The sequence below is a fragment of the Aethalodelphis obliquidens genome, unplaced genomic scaffold (assembly GCF_003676395.1).
Source record: "Aethalodelphis obliquidens isolate GAN/ISIS:26980383/991018 unplaced genomic scaffold, ASM367639v1 scaffold5, whole genome shotgun sequence".
NCBI lineage: Eukaryota > Metazoa > Chordata > Mammalia > Artiodactyla > Delphinidae > Aethalodelphis > Aethalodelphis obliquidens.
The window spans coordinates 15,183,408-15,205,021 of NW_020837949.1; the positions used below are offsets into that span (position 1 = coordinate 15,183,408).

The 21,614-nt window shown below is 40.2% G+C and overlaps 1 protein-coding gene across 12 annotated transcripts in view; it reads right to left on the minus strand.

Moving 5' to 3' along the window:
- AKR1D1 (aldo-keto reductase family 1 member D1) overlaps positions 1-21,614 on the minus strand; it is a 96,578-nt gene that overhangs the window by 34,796 nt on the left and 40,168 nt on the right. For 5 of the 12 annotated variants that reach the window (XR_003431862.1, XR_003431863.1, XM_027101787.1 and 2 more), the window contains exons 1-2: positions 9,610-9,799; positions 1,865-2,032 (exon numbers count right to left, since the gene is read on the minus strand). The exons of 1 other annotated variant lie outside the window; for it this stretch is intronic. Coding sequence is in view for 9 of the 11 variants with exons in the window: in XM_027101787.1 (XP_026957588.1) it covers positions 1,865-2,032; positions 9,610-9,702 (261 nt within the window). In the remaining 2 variants the exon portion in view is untranslated. Of the gene's footprint in view, positions 1-1,864; positions 2,033-9,609; positions 9,800-21,614 lie in introns of those variants that run through there. 6 more of the 12 variants (XM_027101790.1, XM_027101796.1, XM_027101797.1 and 3 more) reach the window with 4 other exon arrangements.

Below are 21,614 nucleotides of genomic sequence, written 5' to 3' on the forward strand. Positions count from 1 at the left end.
CCTTGAGGTCTGTAAAACATGGGATGCTGAAGGGTACCCAGAGCTTCAGGATAAATGAATACATCTTCTTGGAGCATCAAATTTGCTTACATATTTTTTGGGAGAAAAAGCTTTGAATTTATGTACATATTTTGCCACAAGTTAAGAGCAAGCAAAATTAGCAAAATTTGATTTTTTTCCTATGTTGGACAATAATTTTTTTCTTGCCTTCAGAGCATAGAGAAGACAATGTGAGAGTAGAGAAAAACGTGTTTTTGTTGTTACTGTGGGTCCTTTTGGTGTATTGGTGAAATCTCATCTAACTGAAAATTCTGTTTTATGTTTTAATCTATTTTTATTCAACAGACAGGCAGTACTAGTTCTAGGTACTCTTTAAGTGCTTTGTAAATGTTAACTCATATCAAGCCTTGAAATGAAATGAAATAGGTGATTTAATTCAGTTCAATTTTTTCATCATGATAGGTATTCCAACAGCTTTAACGGTTTTCCAAGGAGATAAGAATGAAAGTTTTTTTTTTTTTTTTTAATAAATTCAAAAATATTTCCAGCTTTGGGCAGGATTCTTTGGCTCAGGTCCTCAGGATATGAGTTCAAGTTTATTTTTCCCCAGAAACGCTTGGTGAGTTGTAATGAGAGACTCTGTAATAACAAAATCTTTAGGAATCAGGCTGTAAAGCTATAATAAAGTAAGAAGCTTCAGGCTGATATTTTGGGACAGTGGCTCTACATGGCCCCTTGAAATCATAGCCCATAAGTGGCTGGTGACTTGGGAAACTGCAAACTCCTGGAGAGGCTGGAAAGGAGTAGGGAGGACGGGGTCTGGGGAGTGAGTGAAGTCAGAAGCACCATTTTGTTCTCTTTAGAAAACTTAGGAGAATTGTATTACAAGTTCTCTAAAGTTATACAGTTTTATTCCTGCAAGGCTGCCTGTAAATATGTATCCTATATTTCCACTGGCTTTCATTTTATCATGGTGCTTTATCTTTCTGATTGCTCTTCAATGGATAGTGATTTCTGGAGATTTCAATTTCTCAAAAGGTAGTGATCTAAACAAAATGTGGTATATCCATACAATGGAATAGTATTTGGCCATAAAAAGAAATGAAATTCTGATATGTGCTACAACATGGTTGAAAGTAGAAAACATTATACTAAGTGAAAGAAGCTAGACAGAAAAGAACACATATTGTATGATTCCTTTTGTATGAAATGTCCAGAATAGGAAAACTAAAGAGACAGAAAGTAGATCAGTGTTTACCAGTGAATGGGGGAGAGGGATAAATAGGCAGTGATTACTAGTGGGTAAGAGGTTTCTTTTTGGAGTGATAAAAATATTCTGGAAAAGGTAGTGGTCATGGTTGAACAACTTTATGAATATACTAAAAATGGTGAACTTTATGGTACATGAATTATATCTCAAAAAAAATTAGTGATCTATGGACAAATAGGCATATACAGAAGAAAACGCTGCCTCCTTTTAAAAGAAGTTTTGACACATGCTTATTATAACATGAACCACCTCCTTACTTCCCTTCACTCCTCAAATCAACTTTCTTTGATTTGGCTCTTCCGTATTGTCTTAAATCAATGCCCAAGTATGAAGAAAGAACTTTTCCCTAAACTTCATGGGGCTAATTAGTCCCTAAATCCTTGGCAAGATTGAGGAATTTGGCAGTTAAGAACTCACTCCTCAGGACTTCCCTGGCAGTCCAGCGGTTAGGACTCTGTACTTCCACTGCAGGGGACACAGGGAACTAAGATCCTGCAAGCCTGCAGGGTTTGGTGAGTTCAATATTCTTCAGCAGAGAAAAGACGTCAGACCCACCATGAACGTAAGTCGTGTAGGGTGAAGGGAAGACCTCACCTTTCCGCAGTAGAAGATATCCTGCCTCTGCACCTTTCCTTCTGCTATCTTCTCCCTGATGGCCTCCCCCACTTCGTGCTCGTTCTGGTAGAGGTAGGCGCCATCAATGTGCCGGTACCCCGTGTCAATGGCAATTTTCACTGATCTTGCACAGGTCCCCTTAGGGGTCTAAAATGATAGGGGGGTTGGGTTGGGGGAGAAGAGAAATGTGTCTTTTCTTTAATCATTCTTAATCAGGACACTTGGCACATACATCGTTTTATAGCGAAAACGACAAATTCGGACACCTAAAAGGACAGGAAAGACCCCTGTGTAACTGGGTAGGATGAAAGAAAGAAGGGAAAAGGAAGAGGAGAGGAAGTGGGATGGGACCTGCACCCCTTGGGGGAGCTGAAGGTGAGGAGAGGTTCCCGCACCCGGGGAAGCCCCCTCACAGCGAGGAGATCAGTTGGGACAGAAGGGGAACTTTGGGGGCTACGAGAGGAGAGCCCAGCAACCTGTCTGTGGCAGGCAGGACAGAGTGAGACCTACACAGATGGTCCTCGCCACAGCCCTGTGTGCCCCAGCCTGAAAGGTGTGTCGCCAGTGTGTATGGGGGCTGGGTGCTAAAATGTGGGGTTTGGAGAGCAGACCCGGGGAGAAGACTTCTGTTGACTGTGCGGAGACAGCCTGAGGGGATGGAAGTGAGGAAATCCACAACTAGGAACGCTTGTAGAGGAAACCCAGACCGCCATAGAAGTGAAGCACCATTGTTAAGTGACTTGCAAGGGGCAGGACTGCCATTGCAGCCTCTCTCCCCACATGAGGCCCCTGCCTCCCTGGGCATGGGGAAGGGCTCCTGCCAGGGCAGGAGCTCTTGTGACCCCCGTTGCTGCTGCATCCACAACCCCCTCCTCGCCGGGGCGGACTTGTGTGCTCCAGGGCAGCCTCGGGAGCAGACCCCTGTGGGTGGCCCACATGCAGAGGTGGTGCTGAAACCACAGCTGAGCCCCAGGGGCTGTACAACTAAGGAAGAAAAGCTGAAGTCTCTCCTCGCAGCTGCACAATCTGCGAATTGATGACCCTGCGACCAGCTTTGTAAGCTAAGTGCCTGCAGAACATCTAAATGGACAGCAGCTGCTCCTGCAGCCAAGATGGGCCTAGCTTAACAGCTGTAGACTTTGTGGGCACTTACACAGGGGGTCGGGCCAGGCCAGAGTCTGAGCTGCCCCCATAGTGCACACAGCGGGTCCAGATCCATGCTTACTGCAATCCTGGGACATGACTTCAGTGGATCTGCGCTGGTGGCCTGGTGAAAACAATGTCTGAGGGACACTGGGGCCAACTGCAGGCATTCCCACGGTTAAGGTGGAGACGAGAGCAGTACCAACAACAGTGTAATCTAAGAGCTTGTACAACAGGTGAAGGTGACACAACAGAGCACACCCATAGGTGAACAGCTCCAGGGGAGGAATGCTCCAGTCCCACCTACCTCACACCACAGATCAGAAACACAGCTCAGAAACAGATCTGGGGGACTCTACTCCGACGACTAGGTAGCAGATCCCACCCCTGACAGGGCAGTGACAACCAGAGAGCAAAGGGGAGGCCCTGCTCAATATCCAGTGCAGGTTCTGGTCACCACAACATCAGTCACACCTCCTATCAAAGGGATAACAGCCAGCATACACTGAGGAAAGAGGTGGCAGACATCTATACTAAAAAGAGCCCTCACACCAAAAAATATTAAACCTATGCAGGCTACACAGGGATGTTCCCACATAAAAATAGCCCTCTGTGCCAGTCTGAGGGTCTGGCATTGAGAGGAAGGACCCCCAGAGCATTTAGCCTTGAAGGCCAGTGGGGCTTGAGTGCAGGAGCTCCACAGGGCGGGGGAAACAGAGACTCCACTCTTGGAGGGTGCACACAAGGTCTCACGTGCAGTGGGATCCAGCACACAGGAGTACTTCCATAGGGACCTGGGCCAGACCTACCTAGGGGTCTTGGCAGGTCTCCTGGGGAGGTGAAGGTAGACTATAGCTCACTGTGGGGGCAAGGACACTGGTAGCGGAAGCCCCAGGGAATATTGATTGGAGTGAGCTCTCCCAGAGGTCCACATTTCAGCACTAAGACCCGGCCCCACTCAATAACCTGCACACTCTAGTGCTGGAAAGCCTCACACCAAACAACCAACAAGATAGGAACACAGCCCCACCCATCAGAAGACAGGCTGCCTAAAGTTGTACTGAGCTCACACACCCCTTGACATGGACATGGCCCTGCCCATCAGAGGGACACGACCCAGCTCCACCCACCAGAGGGCAGGTACCAGTCTCTCCCAACAGGAAGCCTGCACAAGCCCCTGGACCAACCTCACCCACCAGGGGGCAGACACCAGAAGCAAGAGGAACTATGATCCTGCAGACTGTGGAAAGAAGACCATGAACACAGAAAGTCAGACAAAATGAGAACACAGAGAAATATGTTGCAAATGAAGCAACAAGAAAAAACCCCACAAGAACAACTAAATGAAGAGGAGATAGGCAATCTACCTGAAAAAAGTTATATGACCTTTAGAAAAAAGCAAGAAAATAATTGCCATGAAAGTTAGAAGATAAATTACCTCTTGAGGGAGAGATGGTTTTGAATTGGGAAGGGGACACAGAGGGTTTCTGGGGGTTGGTATATTCTAATTTTGGATCTGTGTGGTGGTTACTCAGATGTTAGCTTTAAAAGTATTCACCCTTCTATATATTTCAAAATTTTAAATGTTAAAAAAATAAGGAAGTAGATCAAAAATAAAAGGTAAGTGACTCAAATAAGTTCAAAACTTTAGATCCAAAGAATGTAGTAACCTGGGCATGAAACATCCATTTGTGGCCTTGGACCTACTATTTGTTCTCCTTTGTTTGGTTCCAATTGGTTGCCAAGCTTTGTAGAGTCTACCCCATGATTTGTATCCTTCAGCCAAGTTACTTCTTTTTTAGGCCCCAGCCAAATTATTTTCTTCACAGCCACCGACCAAGTTTAAGTTCTTATTATTTTTTGCCTGATTTATTAGAGAAGCCATCTCACTTGATCTCTATGTATTTTGCCTCTTCTCATTTTAATTCGTTTTAACGTTGGCAGGGTAATAGCTTTGAAATATGAACCTACTTTTTTCTCCCTGGTATTTTTTTGTTACCATCTACCCCCCCAACCCCCCCCTCCCCGGCAAACCATTTTTTGTAGCTTGATGTGCAGCATTCATTGCCTCTGGAGAGGAATGATATAAAATGCAGAAGTCAGTTCTTGGTATTTGCTTTCTAAGAGCCAAGGCTTCTGTGGCAGGAGTGTGAGTGTGAAGGGGTCACAGGTACTGCAAAGAACTCAGGATACACACTCTACTAAAAGTAAAAACAAACACCAGCTGAGTTGTTTTCTTTGACTCTTAAAATACTAGCTCATATAGCGTTTTACAAAAATATAAGTGTTACCATTACTTAAAAATTATTAATTACTTTACAATATTCTTTGAAAAATGTGAGAAGATCAGGCCACACTGGACTTTTGTTTATGCATGACAATTAGCTGTAGTGGAGAAATTACCATCTTCATTTAGAATGGTGAGTGGAATCCCTGGTACTCTGTTTATTGTGTTTTGTACCATCAATCGTCTCCTAAGTGTTACCTGCACATGTTTTTTGTGTTTTTTTGTTTTTGTTTTGTAGCAAAGAAGAAGAAAGCATTTCTTGCACTTATATCTACTATCAAAATGGGAAAGCAGAACAAAACTGAGAAATAGACTTGGCTCTCTAGGGCCACTTATTTACGGTTCCTGCCTGGTCCCTGGTCCCTTTAGGTAGAGACTGTGGGAACATCCTCAACTCTGACAAAGATTCTTTCATGGACCAAACTCTAATCAGGTTCTTTTGAACTCTTTTCCAACATGGACTTTCATACTCATCTCTGCTCTGTCCAAGCTTAGCAAGAATCCTGCTAAGTCAGTTTAACCACAACCTCTCACCCTCCATATCTGATCACGCTTGATATCAAATCAGGTTCCTCCTCCTCCACCATGCCCCAGGAGATGTCTAGTCACCCCACCCTGTCTTCAGCAAGAATCCTGTTAGGTCAGTTTAGCCAGAATGGCCCCGTATTCCTGATGTTTCCTCTTAGTAATTTTCTACCCACAGATTCCAACCCTGCACCTTGGTTATAAATTCTCACTTGCCCATGTATTCAGAATTGACACCAATCTCTCTTCCCTACTACAAAATTGCATCACAGTGGCCCCTTGATGTTTCAGCCTCCTCCTTAGTACTCAAGAGATTGGACTTCACCTCTCCTTTGCCCCACATACAAAGCCTTTGGCTCACTCTTCAGAGTGTGAAAACTGTTTACAGCTATAGAAATCTTAACCAGAGCCACCCAGGAAGGGATACTGGATCAGTTACAACCCCAATCTAGGCTGCTCCTGCCCTATAGCTTGGTGTTTCATGATCTACCCCATAACTAGATTTGTTCACTGTTACTTTCATCTTTGGACAAGCACTTCAGCTTTTCTTTATATTTTATTTATAAGTGTATTTATTTTTTCTGCCTTCAGTCACTCACGGATTTCAAATCCTTTGTTTCTAGTCCATTGTTTCAATCCCTGTGTTACCTAGAAAAATGCCTCATACGTGGTAGGCACACAATAAATATTTATTGAACTGAATTATTGCCCATTTTCCAAAATATTTACCATTGGTCTCAGATTTGTGTCATTTGCACACTTGGTAACATTCTTGAGTTTTACTTGAAGTTTTTGATAAATACTGGTTATTAACTCATGGGCTAAAAACCAAATTAATTTCTATCAAAGCAGAAAAACGAACAAGATTCAAAACTCTTGCCTATCGGACTTTCTCAGACAGCGATATAGGGAGAGAGACAGGAAGAAGGGAGACTTGCTGGGAGGCTATTATAGACTATTTCATCCCTGTATGAAAATATTCTGGGACTCTGTCCTAGGGAAATGGTGCATAGATAATTTGTACAGTTCAGTTTTCATTAGTTAGTGATTGTCAAGTGAGGAAATGCACAGAGTGCCTGGTGCTACTAAATGCTGGTTCCATCTCAAATTCCCTGACTCCACAGGCATGAAACACCTTAATAAGAAAGTTGGGCATATTAAGAGAAAAAAAATCTTTGTAAGTCAGGAGAAGCTAGGCTGGTTGGACTCACACAGCTGCACAATAATGTTCCTCTGGGCTGCTGTTCTACAGTTCCTATCGTCACGTGTGTGACAGTGGAGTCTCAAATGGGCAGATGCTGGAGGAGAGGTTATTGTTAGTCTTCCTTATCTCAGCCTTTCATCTCTGCTCCTACCCCGACTCCCCCTGAAGACAAGCCTAAATCTTCCCCTGGCGCCTGCTAACTTCTGTATCAAAATGGAACAGGATCCCAGGACAAATATTGACTGACTTGATTATATACATGAAATGTGAAGCATTTCAGTTAATGAGTTACCTCAGCCTGTCATTCTCCTTCCATCTCTTGTGGAATGAAAGGTTTTGAAAAGCACCTCAGGCACGCTGAGGAGAGAAGACTGAATTTTGGCATCAGATTTCATCTCTAGGACTAAGATTCTGACGTTAAATCTAATTCGGTACTTTTATTTCCTGGTGACCGACTTGGGCATGGGTACTCCTAGTGTCTGTCTCATCAGCCCTGGGTAGATGGTGAGGGAGTTGTCAGTTGTATGGCTTTGAACAGAAACTGCTGAGTGTTCCAGCTGGGAGATACTCCACCCTCCCCACTCCCCGTCTCCCCTTCAACCTAGCTCTGCCTATACCCCTCCCCCAAATCTTCCATGGTGGGCATTTTTCTTCACATTAGAGTTTCCAATTTTGTGAGACATACCTTTAGTTCTGTATTTCTGATCACAAATGTGGTTTGTGCATGCACAATCTTCATTTCTAATAATATTCCTCGAATGCCATATTCTCTAACTGCAGTAATGTCTTATCTTCTGAAGTGAGTTACAACTCTTTTTGGGAAATGACACATGAATGCTTTGGAATGTCTCCATCCTGTAGCATTTAATATTACTAGACACATAGCAGGCACTTAATAATATTTATTGGTAGATGCAGCACTTTGAGCCCCACTGAGTTCCAGGAGACAGATAGAGAGACAGAGAGATAGATAGAATGATAGATGTGCAAGCAAGGAGCCATATAATTGATAGTCATTGAAATGAGTAGAGGCATGACATAATTAGATTCATATCCTAGATGTATCATTCTATCTATCTATCTATCTATCCATCCATCCTAGGTACTTTCTGGATATATATTCCTAGATACTTTCATATATAGAAATATATATAGAAAGTCATAGAAATATGCAGCTGCATTGACATAACATACATTTATAACAGGTAATATAGTATAGGGACTCAGAGGATAGGACCTGGGCCAAAACTGCATTGGTTCAAATTCCAGTTCTCTTCCTCACCATTATAAGTTTGGGACATTTTACTTTATCTTGGCATGCTTCAGTTTTCTCATCTGTAAAATGGTATCTCTCTCATAATGTTGTGAGGATTAAATTAGAAAATGCATGTACTATAAAGTACTACAAAGAGTACTACAATAATAATAGCTAAAATTTTCTGTGCAATCTTCCCTATAAGATGTAAAATCCATCAGGAAAGAGACCATGTCTTGTTCGGCTCTATATTCTCAGTATAGTATGCGTGCTGGGTGTTCAGGTAATCCTTGTCAAGTGAATGAAAGGATATATATATATATATGTATATATATATATATATATGTATGTGTGTGTGTATATATATATTTTTATATATATATATGTGTGTGTGTGTGCATCAGAGGACATGGAGATGTAAATGCATACAATAATAATAGCTAAAATTTTTTTAACACTTAACCGTGTCAGGCAGAGGCATGACATAATCAGATTCATATCCTTGTGCCTCTGTGCTTCTCTTTCTGCCTACAATGTCCTGCCTCAGCTCTGCTTCTCTGCCTAGTTAACTTATACTTAGTTTAACAGAGTTCATTCACACATGATCATTCAAATTTCAGTAGCATTTCTAGATATAACCACTGTTTATTCTGGTAATTAGCATTAAATGTGGAATTGCAATGTGGAAAGCAGAAAGATATTTTTCTTACAAGTAGAAGCTTTTCTGTGTTTTAATGGAAACCCACTTCAGTTCTCATGGTCAAATCTAACTATTCCCTTTCCTGTGTTTTCAGAGAGATACTGTTTAAAATTCTCAGACAGCATTTACTCTTCATTGTTCTATGATTAATTAGTTATTAGAGTCTGTCTCCTCTATTAGATTTTTAATCCCTAGACAGCAGAGACACTATTCTCTTCATATTTGAAGCTTCTATAGCCTAGTGCTTCATACATGGTAGGTTTTCACTAAATGTTTTGTTGGACTGAACTAAAAATTCTCAAATATGAACTTAAAAAAATCATAAACTCAGAAATTTTACGTACTTCAGTTCAACCTTATAACCAGCATTCAGGCTGAATTTTAGTCAAGGAAGCAGAAAGGTCCCATTCTTTAAGCCAAGATACTTTAAAATCATAAACTGATTTAGTTTAACCATTGGCTCAGTACTTATTCAGCCAAACAGCAGTCCTTCAAGGTTGCATTCATTATTACAATAATTAAATCAATGAAATCCATTCAAAATGAATTACAGATTATCCTTTAGGAAAGTGTTAATTAAAAAAAAAAAAACAGAGAGAGATAAGCTTACCAATCTAGGTTCTGAGTAGGTACCAAGACCGATGATAGGAATGCTGTTTCCATCACTTAGAGGTATGCGGTGATATGCAGCACTGAGGTACATCTTGGAAAGTCTGAGGTTTCAATTTCTAGAAATGCTTCTGAACACCACAGAAAAGCCTTTTTGAAAAGGTGTCCTAATGCCTATTTAATCAAAGAAAGGAGAGCCAGAGGGAGGAGCAGTGGGAGGGAAGAGAGATTTCTCAACCTGTTTTTTTTTTCAGGTTGTTCTGGAAATCCTAATTGAGGTTGTCCTTTGAACTTATCAGAGGCATGTAAATAATATCCCATTTTGATCTTATGCTTACTTCTCTGCAAAGAAATGATTTTAAAAATAAAAGGAAACAAATCTAGCTGGCTTCTGTCAGCTAGGATGCTTTGGTTGGTAAGTAACAGACCTACCACAAATTCTCTGAAATAAAAGAAATTTATTGGTCTATATTCCTGAAAACTCCAACCTTAGAGCTAGCTCCAGGTGTGACTAAGTTTTCCAGGACTTCCCTAGAGATTTGGGCTAGCAGGACTGGGAAGGGGTCTGGTATTTTTATCACCTAGTTAAGTGGGAAACTGGACTGGAGGGGAAAATGTTATGGCCGGGAACCAGTTTTTCACTCTCAGTTCATTTCTCTGCCTCCTTGCTCTCTCAGTGGATTTTCTCTTTATCACTGAAAGATGGTAACCAGTCCTTAGAGTGACACGGTTCCAGGCTCAAGCCCAACAAAAAAAGGGATTTTACATCATAGCGCACACAGTAATCCAGAAATAGTGTCCAGTTGGCCTCAATTGCCTTTCTTAGTTCCTGGAGCCAACCACTAAGTCAATCACAGGGGTCAAAGAAAATAAAAGACTGATTGCTTTAATGTAATTAGAAGCCATTTCTAAATTTGGAGTTGGGCTTAATCCCACCTGGGGAGATTCTGGAGGTGTTAAGAAAAAGGAAAGGAGTAGCAGTTAGTGAAACAATTAACACATGTTTATTATAGTCTTCCTCCAAAGGATTGTGTTGTGTATGAGAGTTTTGGACCTGGTGACCTTAAAGATAACTGTGTCCATGATGGTGAAAGTATCCTGAAGTTTGTCTCTAACTGACTTGTCTTCTCTCCAGGACAACCTCATTCTTGCTTACACACACATAATCAGCCAGTGGACACAATAATTTCAACTATGTTGGGGCAGGGTGAAACATGGGCAGTAGTGATCTTCAACATTGTTTGTAATTCGATCCAACAAACACTTATTGTGCACCTTTGTGTGCTAAGACGTTGGCTATATATGTTTCTTTTTCTTATTTTTGACGTTTTTGGTGTTTAGCTCTATGAATTTTAGCACATGTACAGATCTGTGTAACTGCCATCACAATTGGGATATTGAAAAATTCTATAACCCGAAGAACTCCTTCATGCTATTTGTCTTTAATCAAAAGCTCCCCCACGAGCAACTCATAAAAATCATTATCTGTTTTCTGTTGCTATAGTTTTATCTTTTGAGAATATCATGTGAATTGAATCATATAGTATGTTACCTTTAGAGATTGGCTTCTTTCACTCAGCATAACACCTTTGAGATTCATCGAGGTTGTTGTTTGTACCAATAGCTTATTTGTTTTTAATTGCTGAATAGTAATGTCTATATACATTATATATATGTGCCACAGTTTGTTTCTCTATTTGAAGGACATTGGTTTGTTTCCAGTTTTTGATGACTGTGAATACCGCTGCTATAAATATTTGTGTACAGGTTTTTGCATGAATATTAGTTTTCATTTCTCTTGGGTAAATACCCAGGAGTGGGATTGCTGGGTCATGTGGTGTGTTTAACTTTGTAGGAAGCTGCCAAACTGCTTTTCAGAATGATTATATCATTTTGCATCCCCGTTAGCAATGCGCGTGAATTGCTATTTTTCCGCATCTTTGACAGCACTTAGCATTGTCGGTATTTTATAATTTTAGTCATTCCAATAGGTTTGTCATGGTATCTCATTGTTAATTTTAATTTGCATTGTGGATAATGATGTTGAACACTTTTTCACATACTTATTTGCCATCTATATCTCCTCGTGGTGAAGTGCCTATTCAAACATGGGGGTTCAGTGCCCACTTTTTAGTGGGGTTGTCTTCGTAGTGTTGAGTTTTGAGATTTCTTGGTAAATCCTTGATACATGTTCTCTACTGAATACATGGTTTACAAATATTTTTTTCTCAGTATGTAGTTTGTCTTTTCATTCTCTTGACTGTGTCTTTCATGCAGCAAAAGATTTTAATTTTGATAACGTTCAATTTTTTTGTATTGTTTTAGAGTTTCATGTGAAAGAACTTTTTTGTCTAACCCTAGGTCACAGAAGTTTTATTCTATTTTTTTTCTAAAAGTTTTATATAGTTTCATTTTTCCATTTAGATCAATAATCCATTCTGAGTAAATTTTTGTATAATCTAGCATATTTAGGTAGAGGTGTTTTGTTTTGTTTTATGTAAGGGTATCCTATTGTTCCAGTTCCATTAGTTGAAAAAAATTATGCTTTCTTCACTGAATTTCTTTTGCACTACTGTTAAAAATCAAAGGTCATATTTGGGTAAATCTACTTTTGGACTTTCTACTTGGTTTCATTGATTTATGTGTCTCTTCCTTTACTGATACCACACTGTTTAAATTATTCTAACTTTATAAAAGGACTTAAAAAATCAAATGGTATAATTTCTCCAACTTTATTCTTCTTTTCCAAAAGTATCTTAGCTATTCTTATTTATTAACTTTCTATATAAATGTTAGAATCAGCTTGTCTGTGTCTTCACAAGTCCTGCCAGAATTTTTTGAATTGAGTTAAATCTGTAGATCAATTTCTTATCTTTACTCCTTTGAGTCTTTGAATCCATGAACACAGTATTTCTCTCCATTTATTTAGCTCTTCAGCATCTTGAGGTTTTCAGCCATACACATCCTATATTTGTTTTGTTAGATTTATACCTAAGTATAGGTATAAATATTTAGTTTTTTAGAGCCATTCTAAATGGCATTTTAGAAATCCTGTTTCCAACTCTACATTGCTAATACATAGAAATAGGATTGATTTTTATGGCTTCGATCATTTAGTATTTATTGAGACTTGATTTGTTTTTGTTGTCTGACATACCATCTATCATGGAGAATATTCCACATGTGCTTGAGAAAAATATGCAATCTGCTGTTTTGGGTAGGGTCTTCTCTAGATGTCTTTTAGATACAGTTGGTTCATAGCATCATTCAAGTCCTCTATTTTTCAACTGATCTTCTGGCTTGTTGTTTTATCTATTCTTTAGAGTGGGGTACTGAAGTTTCTAACTGTTACTGTAAAACTATTTCTCCTTTCAATTATGTCAGTTTTTTGCTTCATATATTTTGTGGTTCTTTTGTTAGAGGCATATATGTTTATAACTGGCATATCTTGATATATTGACCCTTTTGTCAACATGTAATGTCCTTCTTTGTCTCATCACGATTATTGACTTCAAGTCCATGTTGTCTGATATTAGTATATCCATCCCAGGTCTCTTTTGGCATTTTTTTATTGCATGGAATTTATTTTTCATCCTTTTACTTTCAATCTATTTATGTCCTTGGATTTAAAGTAAGTCTCTTTTAGACAACATATATTTGGATCATTTTTAAAAATTGATTCTTCCAATCTCTTCTTTTTAATTGGAGGGTTCAATCCATTTACAGTTCAATTATCGATAAGAAAGGATATACTTCTGCAATTTTGCTATTTGTTTTCTCTATGTCTTATTTTCTTTTTATTCCTCAATTTTCTTTTTATCCCTCACTACTGCCTCGTTCTATGAGTGATTTTTTTTTTTCTAGTTTACTATTCTGACTCCCATCTTGTTTCCTTTTCTGTATACTTAAAAAAAGGTTATTTCCTGGATGTTTTAGTCAGCTTGGCTGCTATAACAAAATATCATAGACTGTGTGGCTTCAGCAACGGCCATTTATTTTTCACAGTTATGGAGACTGAAAAGTCCAAGGTCAAGGTCAAGATACTGGCAATGAGTTTCTGATGAGAGCTCTCTTCCTAGCTTGCAGAAGGCCTACTTCTATTTCTGTCTTCACATGGTGGGGAAAAGAGAGAGAGAGAACAAGCACACTCTGGTCTCTTCTTATAAGGGTATAAATCTCATCATGAAGACCTCACCCTCATGACCTCATCTAATTACCTCCCAAAGGCCCCATCTTCAAATACCATCCACATTGGGAGCTAGGGCTTCAACATATGAATTTTGGGGAGACACAATACAGTCCGTAATACTAGGGTAACCCTGGGGTTACAATTAGCATTTTAACTTTGTAAGAATCAGGTTTGAATTAGAACCAAGATACTTGCAGTAGTATTGGGTTTGCCAAAAAGATCATTCGGGGTTTTCCATAACATCTTATGGAAAACCCCAAATTAACTTTTTGGCCAACCCAATACATAAAAACTCTGATCCTTTAAAACTCCATCTCCCCCCTTTATGTTGTTATTTTTACCAATTACATGTTTATACATTGTGGGTCAATTAACATAAATATATAATTATTGCTTTATTTATCTTTTAATCATGTAGGGAAAAAAAGGAGTTATAAACCAGACATACAGTATTACTGGTTTTTATATGTATCTATGTAGCTACATTTACTGTTGTGTTCCTTATCTCTTCATATGGCTTCAATTATCCTTTTATTTCAGCCTGGAGGACTCCCTTTAGCATTTCTTGTAGCACAGGTCTACTAGTAATGAGCTCTTTCTGTTTTTGTTTTCCCGGATATGCAATTATTGATGGACGGTTCTTTTCTTTCAGTCCTTTATATATGTCATCCCACTGTCTTCTGGCTTCCAGTTTCCAAAGAAAAATGGGCTATTAATTACACACAGTATCTCTTGTATGTGATGAATCACTTCCCTCTTGCTGCTTTCTAGATTCTCCCTTTGTCTTTGGGATTTGACAATTTGACTATGTGTTTTCCTGCGAATCTCTCTTGGTTTATGCTTCTTGGAGTTCATTGAGATTCTTGGATACTTAGATTTATGATTTTCATCTAATCTGGGACACTTTGGGCCATTATTTCTTCAAATAGTCTTTTTGTTTCTTCCTCTCTTCTCCTTCTGGGACTCCGGGTATGTATATGTCAGTATACTTGATGGTGTCTCATAGGTCTGTTAGGTTTGGATCATTTCTTTCCTTCTTTTCTCTTTTCACTTCTTAAACTGGATGTCAATTGATCTATCTGTACTTTTATCTCCAGAATTTCTATTTGTTTCATTTCTATAATTTCTACTAATATTCTGTATTTGGTGAGACATGTTCTCCTGGTTCCTTTGTTCTTTCTCCATGACTTCCTTTAGCTCTTTGAGCATATTTAAGAGAGTTGATTTAATGTTTCTGTCTAGTAAGTCTAAATGTCTAGGTGTCCTCATGGACAGTGTCTATTAGTTTCTTTCCTTCCCCCTGTGAATGAGCCATACTTTATTTGCATGTGTTGTAATTTTCTGTTGTTTAAACGTGGAGATTTTTAATATTAAATGTGACAACCCTGGAAATCAGATTTCCCCCCTCTTCAGGGTTTGTTTTTGCTGTTTGTTGTAGGCTATTGCTGCTTGCTTGTTTTGTGACTTCTCCAAACTATTTTGGTTAAGTCTGTATTGTTTGTGATGTGAAGTCTGTGTTCCATTAACTTGGGGGTCACCTGGTATTTTGACAGAGTTTCTTTCAATGGAAAAAGAAAAGGAAAGAAGAGAAGAAAATACTCGCCCAGTCTTGGCAGATTGGTTCTATGTTGGAGCACTCCTTCAATGCTCAGCCACGCTGCTTACAATTCTGCCTTAGCCTTCACTCACAGCTTGCACAGAGCCTGAAGGCCACTCAGAGGTAAAAGCTTGGAGTCTTCTCAGGCCTTCTTTGAGCATGTACCCACCCCTGACACTATGTATACCTGATTCCCTGGTATACATGGGAGCCTTTAAAGGCCCCTTTACCCCCACATATCTCTTTTCCCTGCCTGCTGTTTCCCAGGGTTTTCAGTCTGTTTGTTGCTTGTCCCAACTGTTATCCCTAGCCCGAGGCTGCCACAGCCAATATTTCTGCCTTTAAATGCATACAGCAAAAGCCTCCTAGGCTGTCACCTTAGCCCTAGAAATGCTTGAGTCAGGCAAAATAAAGTCAAGCCCTTCAGACAGCCACCGGATGGGCTGGAACTTACAACCACAATTCTTAGAGAATTCTTCGAGAAATTCTGCATTGCTCCCTCTGGCACTAGCCTCCTGCACCAGGAATGTGGGTGCAGTCCTGGTGGCTGGCACCAAATAGGGGTATAGCATGTGGGACGTAGGCAATTTAAATCACCACAGCTGTCTCTTACTGCAAAGCAACAGCTTCTCTCTTCATCAAGCTTTCCCCTGGTTGTAGGTTTTTGACTAGACTCCAGAGTTCTGCAAAAAAAATGATGCTGACAGCTTTTGCCAGCTCATCAGGTTTTTGTAAAGGGACAGAGCTCTGGAGTTCCCTACTCTCCTATTTTCCTCTATTCATTTTTTAAAAATCTTTAAAAATTTCTGTTTTTTTTTTTTTTTTTTTGCTGTACGCGGGCCTCTCACCGCTGCGGCCCCTCCCGTTGCGGAGCACAGGCTCAGCGGCCCGCTCCACGGCATGTGGGATCTCCCCGGGACCGGGGCACGAACCCGCGTCCCCCGCGTCCCCCGCATTGGCAGGTGGACTCCCAACCACTGCGCCACCAGGGAAGCCCAAATTTCTCTGTTTTGAGATTGGATTATTTCTCTTGACTTATATTCAAGTTCACTTCATCTTTCCTCTGTCTTCTTTCTTCTCTCCTCCATTCTGATACTGAACTCATCCACTGAGTTCCTTTTTTTTCTTAAATCAACTTTATTTATTTATTTTTTTTGCGGTACGCGGGCCTCTCACTGCTGTGGCCTCTCCCGTTGCGGAGCACAGGCTCCGGACACACAGGCTCAGCGGCTATGGCTCATGGGCCCAGCCGTTCCACGGCATGTGGGATCCTCCCAGACCGGGGCACGAACCCATGTCCCCTGCATCAGCAGGCGGACTCTCAACCACTGCACCACCAGGGAAGCCCGAGTTTATTTTTTAGAGAAGTTTTAGGTTCACAGCAAAATCGAGCAGAAACTACAAGAGTTCGCATGTACTCTTTGCTCCTCCATATGCTTCTCCCACTATCAACATACCCACCAGAGTGGTACACTTGTTACAACTGATGAACCTATACTGACACATCACTAGCCACCAAAGTCCATGCTTTACAGCAAAGTCCATGGTTTACATCAGGGTTGACTCTTGGTGTTATACATTCTATGAGTTTTGAAAAATGTATAATATCATGTGTCCCCCATTACAGTATCATACAGAATAGTTTCCCTGCCCTAAAAATCCACTGTGGTCTGCTTACTCACCCCTCCTTCCTTCCTAATCCCTGGCTTCCACGGATCTTTTTACTGTGTCTGAAGTTTTGTCTTTTCCAGAGTGTCATATAGTTGGAATCATAGCTTTTCAGATTGGCTTCTTTCACTTAGTAATATGCATATAAGGTTGCTCCACGTCTCCCCCACCCTTCATGTCTGTTCATGGCTTGATACCACATTTCTTTTTATCAGTGAATTATATTCCATTGTCTGGATGGACCACAGCTTCTTTTTTTTCTTTCAATAAATTTATTTATTTATATTTATTTTTGGCTGCGTTGGGTCTTTGTTACTGCCCACGGGCTTTCTCTAGTTGCGGCGAGCGGGGGCTACTCTTTGTTGTGGTGTGCGGGCTTCTCATTGCAGTGGCTTCTCTTGTTGCGGAGCACAGGCCCTAGGCGCGCGGGCTTCAGTAGTTGTGGCATGTGGGCTTCAGTAGTTGTGTCTCACGGGCTCTAGAGCGGAGGCTCAGTAGTTGTGGCCCACGGTCTTAGTTGCTCCGTGGCATGTGGGATCTTCCCGGACCAGGGTTCGAACCCATGTCCCCTAGCATTGGCAGGCAGATTCTTAACCACTGCACCACCAGGGAAGTCCCCACAGTTTCTTTTTCCATTCACCTACTGAAGGACATCTTGGTTGAGCCCAAGTTTTGGCAATTATGAATAAAGCTGCTATATACATTTGTGTGCAGGTTATTGTGTGGACATAAAATTTCAACTCCTTTGGTTAAACTCTAAGGAGCACGATTGCTGGATCATGCTGTAAGAATAATTGTTTAGTTTTGTAAGAAACTGCCAACCTGTCTTCCAAAGTGGCGTTCCCACCACCGATGCATGAAAGTTCTTGTTGCTCCACTTCAATGAGTTTTTTACGTTATGTTTTTCATTTCTAAAATTACTATTTGATCATTCTTTTAAAAAAATATTTCTTTGTTGAGACTCTCTATTCTTTCACTGGCTTCAAGACTGTTCTTGATTTTTGGTAAGGCACTCTTGTAATAGCTGCTTCAACATCTTTGCCAGATAATTACAATCTCTATGACATCTTGGCATTGACATCTTTTGGTTTTACCCTACATAAATTTATATTTTCCTTGTTATTCACTTGCAATGTAAATTTAGATTATATTGAAGAGTTTTTGAAAATGAGGTCTTAAGACATTGGGTCCTATTTATATCCTGTAAAATGTTGATATTTTTGTTTTAGAAGGCAGTCGACCTGGTTAGGTTTAGGCCACAAGGTTCCCCTGCCTCTGTGAACTATGGTTCATTTCTCAGATTTTGCAGTGATCTTTGGATTTATCTTGCATGTATACCACCTGATGGCAAATCTGGGACTTAGGCAGTGGTGTATCTATATAGTTCATTTCTCAAAATATTTGATATAACGAATAGTATCTGATCCAAGCATACACAGTTTAAGGGTGAGCCCAGGGTAGTTCATAAACAACTTTATGGCGTTACTTTCCCAAATTCTTCCCTCACTGCAATCTCTTGGTTACATTCTAGTTCCTTAATGTTCTCTTTTTGGTCTTCTATCTAGAAAGCTTTGGTTACCCCGCTGCTCTATTGTGTGCTTCCACAACTGCACCTGAATCTAGGGCCATGTGACAAGAGACTATAGAGACAGTATAAAGGCAAGAGAGGTTGGATCCACTCTCTTGGAACTGCAGCTCCCCTGAAAAAAGAGGAAGCTTTCCCTTCTGCATAGTTTTGGATCCTGCTGGCCTGTATTACCTGAGAATGCTACAACGCCTACCATGGAATTTCTTGCGAACTAGGTCACAAGTTAATAGAGGGGAAAGAAAAAGAGGCAAAAAAGTAGGGGAAAGTAGGGGATTTTCAGATTCTCTAAGTATTATGAGTTTCTCTCTCACGTCAGAACTAGAGGTCTTCTCCTGAAGTTCTGTCTGCACTCTGGTGCCCACTAACTGGTTGGCAGGGTGATACTGAGAGAGCCCAGTGACACTTGAGTTTTGTTCTTCTTTCCTAATCCACCTGCTACTATTTACTTTTCAGAGTCCTGAACTAACTTCCTCCCATCCCATTTCATGTTTTATAGCTGTATTCAGTGGGAGAATCAGGGTAGAATATGCTTACTTCATCTTAGTGGAGCTAGAACCCTCACTTATTCCTAAAATTAATTTTTAATTTATCACACATGCTGACTAAATTGACGTGAATTTACATATTGGATTGCTTTTCTTTTGAGAAATGGCTGGAGTTACTCTTTATATATTGATACTGATACTGATACTCTTTATATATTGATACTTAAACAATATGTTAAGTTAAACAATTCCTTCAAAGCAGGATACAGTGACTCTGAAGAGAGCAAACTGACTATTGCAGTGAGGGTGGTTCCTGCTTCTCAGTAAACTAGGTTTGGTTGGCAGGGTTTAATGATCTTACAAGAATCATTCTGTTGATGTGTATAGTCCAATTTTTACAAGGTTGAAGGTTGGGATTTATGATGTGAGAGAACTTTTAGGACCAGAAGAAATCTGCATAAGGAAGTCTGTTTTGAAAATGTTTTTAAAAACACCTATTAATTTTTTTCAGCAGGGTCAAGTGGGTATTGATCCACCAATTAGACTTATAGCAGTGATTATGGTCTGAGGAAAATGCATGAGAATGTTTTGTCTCTCTTTAAATGGCACAAAAAGACCCTAGGGGTTTAGAAGGAAGAAAATGAAATTGTAGAAGACCGTACTGAGAACCCTTTAGTCATTTACCAGGCAGCGTCAATGTAGAAAACAAACCCAAAGAAAAAGGGTGTTGAGTTCTCTGAAAATGAATACTGTTACAGAGATTTGAGCAGAAACTGTCTACTTTGTGTAATTAGTTTCAGCTGAGGGTTTTGAGTCAACTGTTATTTTGGGGGACCGTCTACTTCTGGGAGATTTCAAAGAACTCTCAGCTTGAGGTCTACCAATGAAATGGAAGTCCGATGATTTAGAGAAAATGATGTATTGCTTTTAATTGAAAATATGAATCCAAGGATCACTACCCTAGAGTTTCATTACTGTGTTAATTATTAGCAGTACCTGATAAGGTCCTATTTGTTGGAGCCAAGGCAAATCTCCCTTTATTTTCTTTTCCAGAAGACTCAATCTTCAGATTTCAGGTCATTCAGAGATTGCTTCTGTGATTAATTTGGAAAAGCCACTCATACCTGTTTAATGATAAGATTACTAATATCAGTTTGCAGTAAGGCAAAGACTAGGATTAGAGTGAAACTTCTAAATGCACAGAGTGGGCTGTTATTAACTCATAAAGGGAGTTATAGCCCATGTCATTAAGACTAATGGGGGTACCTTGAGATGTGGAAATTCCAGTCTCTGAGAACTTTGACAATTTTCAGTTTTAGAATTCCTTGGCTTTCTCTACATTTTTGTAAAGATTAAGGATAAAGATAATGAAGTTTTTGAGTAAAAGGCAAAATTCTTCAAAGTTCTTTAATAATAGTCTGGCAGAAAAAGTCTTAATCTACCTTAAAAATAAGCAAAGAATGATCAAAGCATAGTAGAAAATAGTGATTGGATCAATATTTGCTCTTTTATTTCATGCTAACTGGCAGGCTGGCCCAGGTAATTGTTATCTGAAGTGAATTCTCTTTTGGAAGAGGCCCATATGCCAAGAGTGAATTTGAATCCGGGCGCATAACTTGCTTGACAACCTCTAGTTTTTGTGTTTAAGTATGAACTATAAATGAACAAAATTAAATTAGGGTTACCAAAAGGTGCATTATTATGTTTGCCTGTTTAATTACTGAAAGGATTCACAGGACTCAATTTATGCTCATGTTACAGGCAACAAATATAATATAGCAATATTATAGCTATATATATTATATATTATAATAGCAGGAGAAGAATATGCACTGGGAGGGCCCTGGAGACCTCAGGTGCAGGTTTCCTTACCCTTCCACCACTGGGTTGCCCAGGATACACTTTGTCTTCAAGGTTTTGAACGTCCACTGCCATGTGTGTGAAGCACCTTGGTGCCAAGAAACCTAAAGCCTGCTCCAGGTAAGCTGGTTGGTGGCCCAGGCACATTCCAGCCACGTGACCAGTCTGAACTGGCAACTCTGCCCGTCAGGTGCAAGTTAAATCCAGTTATTACTACTGAACGTTGTTGACAGACTGGTACCTCTGTCTCAAAATAACTCACAGATCTATGGTTACAGAACCTTTATTTCATGTATCTCATAGTGTTTCCAAGGGTCACTCTCATGCTCCAGGCAGTTCTGGAGATAAGCATTTGGCCAATTCAGATCAGCTGAGATTAGCCCAAAGGTCCAGATAGGGCACAAGCAATTTCCTAACACATGTTAAAACAATCAAGGGATTTTTCTTGGGAATTCCCTGGTGGTCCGAACGTTAGCAGTCTGTGCTCTTACTGCCGAGGGCCTGGGTTCAATCCGTGGTTGGGGAACTAAGACCCCACAAGCCGTGTGGCACGGCCAACAAAACAAAAAATAATAGGCAAGGGATTTTTCTTGCTCATGTGTGGAAGGAGAATTGTTAG